This window comes from Notothenia coriiceps, unplaced genomic scaffold (genome assembly GCF_000735185.1).
Source record: "Notothenia coriiceps isolate Sejong01 unplaced genomic scaffold, NC01 NC01_scaffold00006916, whole genome shotgun sequence".
Taxonomy (NCBI): domain Eukaryota; kingdom Metazoa; phylum Chordata; class Actinopteri; order Perciformes; family Nototheniidae; genus Notothenia; species Notothenia coriiceps.
Window position 1 is genome coordinate 13533 of NW_011339617.1, and position 9709 is coordinate 23241.

At 37.5% G+C, this 9709-nt stretch overlaps 1 protein-coding gene across 1 annotated transcript; it reads left to right on the forward strand.

Annotated features, from left to right (window-relative positions):
* Positions 1-550: 550 nt before the first annotated feature.
* LOC104943831 (N6-adenosine-methyltransferase subunit METTL14) lies at positions 551-6233 on the forward strand. The gene is made up of 4 exons (XM_010769296.1): positions 551-1449; positions 3194-3310; positions 3677-3887; positions 3980-6233. Exons 1-4 carry the CDS (start codon positions 1360-1362, stop codon positions 4279-4281), a joined length of 720 nt encoding a protein of 239 aa, XP_010767598.1. The 5' UTR covers positions 551-1359; the 3' UTR covers positions 4282-6233.
* Positions 6234-9709: the final 3476 nt, after the last annotated feature.

Consider the following 9709-nt stretch of genomic DNA (forward strand, 5'->3'; position numbering starts at 1 on the left):
GAGAGCCGCATAACTCACTAACTCACTCACTCAGCATCATCAAGGTTATCTTTAATTTAAGAATATGAGCTTGTCCACATTTCCAGGTAGAAGCTGGGATGTTTGGGCGTTTACAATATCCCCTGCTGTGGAAAAAACTCTCTTGCTTGGTACTGATGTTGCTGGGACCGAGAGATATGCTTTGGCCATGGGTAACAGCAGTGGGTCAAACTGTGCAATGTCTCTCCACCACTTCAAAATACTGTTGGTACTTGTCAATGTCTCTAGGTATGTACATAAAGCCCTGTAATACGATGTACTTTTTTGTTACCTGTTGTTTTATGTTCATGTTCTAACCTACTTGCTGCCATGTTGGACAGGTCTCCCTTGAAAAAGAGATTGATGATCTCAATGGGACCATCTGGTTGAATAAAGTTTTTTTTTTAAATAAATATATAAAAAAATATAAAGTTATTAATTTATATATTTTGTCAGACATTTATTTACCGCGATATTCGATATATCGTTACATTCCTAGTTAGGGCTAGTATGTGAATGTATTTTTTTTTTAAAAACAACTTATCTGGGCAGTGGAGCTTAAAAAAACGTAAATGTGAACAGTTTTTCCCTTCTAAAGTGATGGTACCATCAAGCTGAGAATCTGCATCACACCACAGGCGCAAGACAAAGGGCACTTCAGCAGTCATAATATATCAAGAGAACAAAGATATCAGATGTATTTTCTGTGGAGGATATCTCACCTTAGCCAGCATTATTTCCGACCATTTCAAAATTAAGCCACACCCATAGCGTTGCATTAGAACTGTTAGAAATACCTTACAAAAACATTGCCTGGCATAGCCCACCTTCCCTACCCTTCTCTCGGTTACTTTCTCCCTCTCAAACCCTCTGTATTTGTCTCAGTTCAAAAGTCGATATTATATTCTGATTTCATTTGTTGCTGTCCATAGGTGGATTTGTGATTTAAGAGCAGAGATCCCAGTGAAAAAAATGAAGCACTATAAAGGGAGTGACTGTATAGCCTGTGTGTCTAATCACTGGTTCTGGGTCTCTATTAAAGGGTCTGGTCCAGATAGAACACAGAGATAAATGGGGTAATGGGTCCGTGTGCAAAACTAGACCTGTGCAGGATTTTGTGTGGGATTCCAGATAATAAGAGAATGCATATCCTCTCCCAGTAGGGGGCAACATGGATCCACAAGGTCCCTGCCAATGAGAAAACTTCAGGGCTAAATGTTCTCTCATGACAGGACTTCCTCAGGGAAAAGAAGTGTTTAAGGGATTTATATATCCACTGGATGGATGATTATGGCATTAAGTTCCCTCACCTCTCTTTCCTCTTCTCTGCTGCTGTAGATCATGAAACTGGAAATTGAGGAGATATCAGATCTTCGTTCCTTTGTCTTTCTCTGGTGTGGCTCTGGTGAAGGCCTGGACATGGGCAGAATGGTAACATGATCACTCATTTCTTATATGCCCTTTTCACAAGGTGTTACAACTTACGGCATGCAGGTTATTAACATTGCATTCTTCCAATCATTCAGGAACTTGCTGGTCTAGTTTGCACCTGACAACTGAATTAGGCAACTTATATGTGTGCAATGGAATGACACTAGCTGTTAAACCATGTTCGTCTGTTCATATCAGATTAAGTACACCCAACTTTAAGACGCTCATATTTACTTTGCTGAATGGTCATTGTTGGTGTTACGCATGTCCCTATTAACTTGCCAACAACACAGCATCACTGCATGGCTTACTTTGCCTGAAATAGATTTTCTTGTAGTTTTGACCTGAGTAGGAATGTTTGACCAGCACCTGTTTTTTCCACAACTGTGATTCATATAAAGACTATTGTTATATTTGTATAAATATGAGTTTTCCCCAAAGACAAATGCAAAGGGTCATTAAACCGAATATTGAACATTTCAACAAGCCAGACCAGGAATAAAGAAAAAATCTGTTTTTTGCAGATTATTCAGAATCTTCATTATTGCTTGAGTATCATAGAGAAAGGCTGCTTTTCATTAGTAATTCAACTTCCCAACATTCACCCTCATTGTTATTACATCACATACATGATATGGATCCATCTTGGGAATGTGTAGGTGAAAAGAAGTGTTGAGGTTTTGGCTCAGCTTTTTACAGATCATGAGATACCTGTAGACTCATTTCAATACGACAAGGGTGCCATCTTTGAATAATTGCAATACCCAACGTAACAAGCTGCCTCAGTTTGATGATTATCAAACAGTAGCTATACTTATACAGTTTTTTGATGTCTTGCAAAACAACAATTTGTCCTTGCATTCACAGATAACGAAGGAAATAAATGAATCACACAACGTCATCAGGAGAATAAGAAAATATTAACTGCAATTACACTTTATCTGGCATTTTTTCAATAGAATATTGACTTATCAACGACATTCTCTTAATAATTATCTAGGAGAGTGAACCTATAACCTACACATGTAATTCTACTCACCTTTAATATGTATTACAACAACTAATAAGCATGTCAGATAGTGAATTTATTTGATTTGATTTAAATTGTTCTACAATGGTAAGCAACCAGAGTCTTGCATGCATTATTGCCATCTAGCAACAGATGTTAGTTTTGCATTTTGGGTGATATACTGTACACCTCCTGAGTTACCATTTTTGTTCACTTAACCCCTCAACCCTTCAAAGTATCAATTTCACCAAGTTCAGTTCAGTTTTTCAAACAACTGAAAACAACACTCAGTCTGCAGGGATACCATCCAGGGCTAATGCAGGGGAAGTCTCCGAGGCATGTTGAAATGTAGCCTAGTTAATGCACATCAGTTTGGAAACCAGTTTGTTGTTTGAAACATGTTTTATTAGTGTGCCGGGGATGCATTATGTCAATAACGTATTGATTATGTCAATAGCCTAAGATACAGTCATTTTCAAAGGTATTGCATGACCCTCATTGTTGTTACATATAGGCCGTTTCTCAATGTCGAGTATACCTGCTGCAGAGCCACTATTTCAACTATACTACGTCATTGAGTGGCGCCGAATGCTGGGCATTTATGCATTCAAACAGTCCTTCGGCGCCACTCAATGACATAGTATACTTGAAATGGTGGCTCTGCAGCAGCTTTACTCGACATTGAGAAACGGCTATAGTTTAAAATAATACCTTCCTTTATTCCAACCATTTCAGTGTTTGAGGAAGTGGGGCTTTAGGCGGTGTGAGGACATCTGTTGGATCAAGACCAATAAGAACAACCCAGGCAAAACCAAGGCGCTGGACCCGAAGGCAGTATTCCAGAGGACCAAGGTACAGCAATGTGAAATATATGTTAATGTACATATAACATCATCTAATTGCTTTGGGATCATAAGAAGCCCATGATGAATTCCAAGTTAAACCTGTTTTAATTATATTTTATGATATATTTGTTACTGGAAATGTGTATTTCCTCATGTATATTTTCCACATGTATATCTTTTTTTAACCTTTTAATGCTATTTTATTATCTCTCTATCTATCTCTCTCTCTCTCACTTATACTTAATATGTTAGACTACTATTTTGTTTTGTACCTTTTCATATGCACTGTCCCTTGCTTCTGTAACACGAACCATTTTCCGTCTGTGGGACGAATAATGGATTTCTGATTCTGAAATCAATATCCTCCCTCCAGGAACACTGCCTGATGGGAATCAAAGGAACAGTGCGCAGGAGCACTGACGGTGACTTCATCCATGCGAATGTGGACATTGACTTGATCATCACTGAGGAGCCTGAGATGGGAAATGTTGAGAAGCCTGTGGAGATCTTCCATATCATTGAGCATTTCTGTTTGGGCCGCAGAAGGTTGCACCTGTTTGGACGAGACTCAACCATCAGGCCAGGTGAGATTGAACCACTTTTCTTTCTTTGGTAATATCTGCTTGTATGTTTGCTTTAAGTTTCTTATTGCATTTGTGTTTTTTTCTCTTTTTAGGCTGGCTGACTGTAGGTCCTACTTTGACAAACAGTAACTTCAACCCAGAGACCTACGCCTCACATTTCGTCAATGACAACCTATCTGGCTGCACTGAGGAAATAGAGAGGCTGCGACCTAAATCTCCCCCTTCTAAGATGAAGTCGGACCGTGGGGGCGGAGCAGCTAGAGGGGGACGTGGTGGGCCAAATTCAGGAAGAGGCGGAGATAGGGGCCGTGAAAGAAACCGGCCAAATTTCCGAGGAGACAGGGGAGGGTTCAGGGGTCGGGGAGGGCCACATAGGGGCTTTCCTCCTCGCTAGAGCAAAGAATGAACCAGACTTATGGTGGGAATCCCTGTGCATAGAGTCCTGACCGTTTTTTATTGGCCAACACTGACGATGACCACATTGATGATTGATTATCACACTGGTTCCCGCGATATAAACAAAGAGGGATTTTTTTCATAGGATTTTGGCAAGATAATCTTCACAAATCAAGACCACCTTTAAAACATTAACATTTGTAAAGCAGGCTATGTGAAGTTTGTTATGGTTGGAATGTGACAGCAGAGAAGCTGGCAAATATAATCAATGTTTTTTTTAATCTTTTTGTGTTTTTTCATGCAAAAACTTAAGATAAAATGTGTTTTGCCTTTATAAACATTATTTTCTAATTTTGTGTTTGTGTTTATTTTTGTATTAGGTTTTGAATATAATGGATATTTGTCCCCAAGGCAAAGTTGGTCTTGCAAACAGGCGAAAGACATAACACAAAAACATAATCATGAATACACTAGAAAAAAAACTAGAGTATGCCATCACATCATCATCAGCCCTTTTTGTGGATTAGTTCATAATCCTTTTAGACCTGGACTTTCAATGTCTAAATCTCTGCTCAGAGGAGGAAGGGGGCACTTAAATATCTCTAGCCTTAGAAATTGCTCTCCTACAGAAGATAAGAGACGGATGAGATAGTTAACAATGATCGTCAAAGTTAAGGATTTGCTACCAACGAAGCCCTTTTGGGTTTAAGGGGTGTAATGCAACATTTTTGTTATCTAACATGATAAACACATAGATCCAAATGCTGTGTTTAAATGCTGTCATTTATGTTTGCACAACATTAGCTTCAGCTCTTTGCAAGCTGATTGGCTGTTATCGTCTGTTCATGCTCTCCCTGCATGATGTTAGCATGCACAATGAATGTCAAAGGGCTGTTCCTTTAGAGCAATGCCATGCATCTTCCTTTACATTTTCTATGACTTTTGGTACAGAATGTACAACTATAATTCAGGGTTGAGTCAAAGTCCCAACAATGAATTAGTGAAGATTAACCTTTACTAAGTAAGTGAACATTTACCTTAAATTAAAACTGCATAAGTATGCTCACAGAGCTCCTAGTTTGGCTTCAATACTTTAGTCTGGACCAGTTTTTGTGTTAAGAGTTTTGTCATCAAATATACACAGTAGTGCTTTTATGTATTAACTGGTTGATTCTCAAGCCCACAAAGAGGCCCCTGTCAGTTCCTGTTGTGCCTGTTAGGGAAGAACACCTCACCCCCTACTGAACGGGTAGATTGGTGGAACACTTCCTCTAACCTGAGGACAAGGTGTGGTGGTTGGTTTTGCAGGTTTTGCAGGTGTCTTCCTTTTGAGCTGCCTATGCATAGTGAGTGCATGTGTTAGTTAAGTGCTTGTGTTAGATATGATGCCTCAAACTGCTGGTACTTCAATGTGAAACCTTATTAAATGTTATTTTTTTTTAAATGCAAGTCTTTCTCTGCTAAAATATTAAATAGTAAGTAATGAAAAGCATGTCATGTTCTGCAACTCTGGATAGCAACATTGTTCTAAACACTTAATTCAGTGCAAACAATTTGTTTTCAAGGGTAAGGCCTGGTGAAAACTTTGTTTGAATCACACTGCATTCATGTTATGGCATTATTCTGCTGACATTTGTCAAAAGACAACACAGAAAGGGGTGTTTTTAAAAATGTAAAGAATGGATACAAAAAGATAAATCTTCAGTGTCAGTTAGCTGTCCAGGTCACAGTTCACTCACATTGCAAACAGGTTAATGCCACTGGAAACTATTTATTGCAAATAAACTATGCAAAGCTGAGATCACAACAAGATTAAACACATTTGTCACGCAGACAAGTTTAATATTGAATATGTTTACATACCTGTGTAACTTTGAGGGATGACTAACTATAATTTGGTGATGACATGATGCAGGTCTTTGAGTTTCCTGAGGTGTCAATGACCCAAAAGGCATGATTTATTTATCCTATTATGTAGTCTGAACTAATGAATGTGTTTTCTTTTCAAATAAAGAATCCTCTTTACATATGAAGTAGAATAAAGCACCCCATTACCCAATTCCTAACAAAGATTGTTCACAGAAGTTCAAAATAACCAGGGATATTTATAAACCTGGCAGGATATATACCAAAGAAAAATGTATTCAAATATATATATATATACATATGCATCTGTCCTGTGAAAGATGCATTTCATAACTAAAATAAAGAAAGTATGGCATTGCTGTTAGAACATGGGTTTTCAACTAGGTGCCTTTAAGTCACAGCTGGTAATGTTTTTTTAAGTACTGTTTATTATTATATGTTATTTGTAAAAAACATCTCTGAATTTACCTATTTGAAAAAATGAAATAAAAATGACAAAAGTTACATTTACACAACTTTGAAAATAGTATAATGAATCCTCAACCACAACGGTGCTAAACAGGGCTAAAGTCAGAGGACAGGAGACAGACTAAATGTGAGACTGCATTGTTAGTTACGTGTCTCTGCCTTGAATCAAGCCCTTTTGTACACAGTGGATTAGAGACTGAATGGGTGGATTTGTGAGCCTCTATTCTCCTTTAGACATGCACATTAACAAAGCAGGTCTTACAGTTATATAGAGAGCCTTGCCAGAGAGGTTTAAAGTGCATTTAACAATATCTCTACACAATTGTCCTTGAGGAATTAGGATTAATCATATATTATATTACTGTATATATAAATATTCACATGGCTGTATACTACCGGGATTTAAAAATGCTCCATATGAATTACTTTTAAAATCCAACAATAGGCAATAACAATTTCTGAACATTACATTTTTATGCTCTCTAACATACGCAATGAAATGGCATTTTTCTAATAAACAACTACTTAGCACGCTTAGAATCAACTATATTTGCCATGTCTGTAACACCGCATTTTTTAAATGTCATAAGGAACTAGTACTGGGAGAACATTGTAAAGGCACACATTGTTCTCCAGAGACAACACCTTATTTCAAAAGGACTTAACTTCAAACATAAATTATAATGATGAACAATCCAATATCAACACAATATAAAAAGCACAACATAATTGTTCTATTAAAGTTAAAATAACCTAAAAGATGGGTCCCCTTATTTGTATTGGAAGGGTTTGGAGTATACAGAGGCTTTTATTATTTGTGTGTTACATAATACCAATTTAAAAAAAAACAAAAAACATTTATAGTAGACTACTTTCTAATTGTGTGACCGATTGGATGCATATTTTTATTATCTTACATAAGAAAAAAGGGAATTCTTGACTACTCCTCTGGGTGAGTCATGTATACCTGGAATGCTCATCTGACAGACTTGTCTCCAGAATGTTGGAAAACCTGATTCATTGTCAGATTGGTTTAAATTCCGGTACTTTTTTAAGCTACCTTACGACGGTCGTAAGTTTGTGTGGTGTGTCGCAGCCATTCAGACTTAAAGGAGTCAAATGGGGGTCTTTCATTAGATTCTTTCCTATACTTCTTGTTAAACATTAAGCTATCTTTGGCTCTTTTCTGCTGGAACAAATGTAAATGTCCCCTCTGCGGGACGAATAAAGGTATTCTGATTCTGATAATATAACTTTGCACAATGTTTTCAGAACTGTTTCAACATAGAATTGACCAAATTGGTTGTGTCTTATTTTTGTTAAATATGTTTACATTGTTTTCTTTGATTTCTCTCTGAATACACCTTGCTTTGTGTACTTATTTGTCTTATTGTTTGTGCCAGATATCAACTTTGTGATCTAAGAAAATAGAGGTATGGGTTATTTTTGAACACTTCTAAAATATGTTAAATGAAACATGATTTAAAATCAAGAGGACCAACCTTGTCTGAGTTCCCATCAACGTGATGAGCTTATACATGTGTATAATACATTCACCACAATGCATTTCTTTACAGTAACACATGAAATAAAGTTGTACATATGTCAGTTAGGTTCCTATATTTATCAAAATTATATGTTCGTAAATATTTGATTCAAACAGATGTAATAAGACTTTGTTTACTTTTCTTTTTCATCTTTTTGCATTTAGATCTATTACACCTTGGGTGTGTTTTGCTGTGATCATTTTTCTTTTTTTCAGCCGACCCAGTATATGAAACCTACACAAACCTTTTCAAAAAGGGAATACAAAACAGTCAATGGCATTTATTGTCAATAAAATATGAGGTTTGACAATGCAGTTGAACCTGCTCACTTGTGTGAAACACACGTGATATCCTCACGGCAGGAACAGAACATCCCATTTGATGGTGTTATGCTCGGAAATACCCATGCACGTGACATTACGGTCTCTTAGAAAAAATATTGCCATGTTACTCGATACTAAACCATAGAGGCTTTAGAATGTGTGCATTAAAACCCTTCTCTTGCGTTAGGTCATACCCCCCTTCCCATGCTATTTTCGGTCAAAATTGACCGGTGTGTTTTGCACAGTGATATCTCTGGAACCCCTTATCCAATTCTGATGGTTGACATCTCATTTGAACAGTCAAAGCAAGTAGAATCAATGGATGACAGACATAATGACACCAGCGGTGAATTTCATATTATTTTGGCAGTAAGTTCAAAGAAAGTGCTTATTTTACATTACTGTATATTATAACAATGCTTGCCATGTAAGCTGTGTTTACTGGAGATGGAAATGATTTAGTTAGTGTTGTAGATGAGATTCTTCCCGTTCCAATGATGTATGGGATGTATTGATTTGATAGAAGCAAGCCAGTGTTTCATGTCATGTCATGGTCCGGACCCACCGGTGGGCCCATCAAGTTCAGCATTCACTGTGATGAATATAAAATAAGACACTGATACTGTTTCCCTCAATGAACATTTATTGAAAGAGAAATATACCATAACAGAACATGTGTGTGTGTGTGCTCACGTGTGTTCACGCACATAGTTGGCAATGCAAAATTGTGGAATGTCACCTCAGGCTCTTCTCCCTCAGGGGCCTCTATCTCAGCGGCCTCTATCTCAGGGGCCTCTCCCTGGTCTGTTGTAGGCTCATAGTCTGGATCGCTGTTGTCTTCCATTTCTGAGACATCTTCCTCTATCTCCTCTTCATCTGGTTCAATCTCCTCTTCATCTGGTTCAAAAATGTGTCCAGAACCTCTCGTACAGAAAATCGCCTAATCGGTCGCCTGCTCATTGTGTCATTTTTTTTTTTTCTCTTTTAATTATAGGTGTATCCCATTGAGATCATTGATCTCTTTTTCAAGGGAGACCTGCTTAAGTAGGTTCCACATGAAACATAAAAACATAAAACAACAGAACAACAAAAAGGACATCATACAGCATCATTACAGGGATTACAATTTACATAACTATCCACATGAACAGGTACCAACAGCATCCGATTGTACAACATCCAACCGAGCTTTAAAAACATTTAGTGGCACCAGATTGCTCAG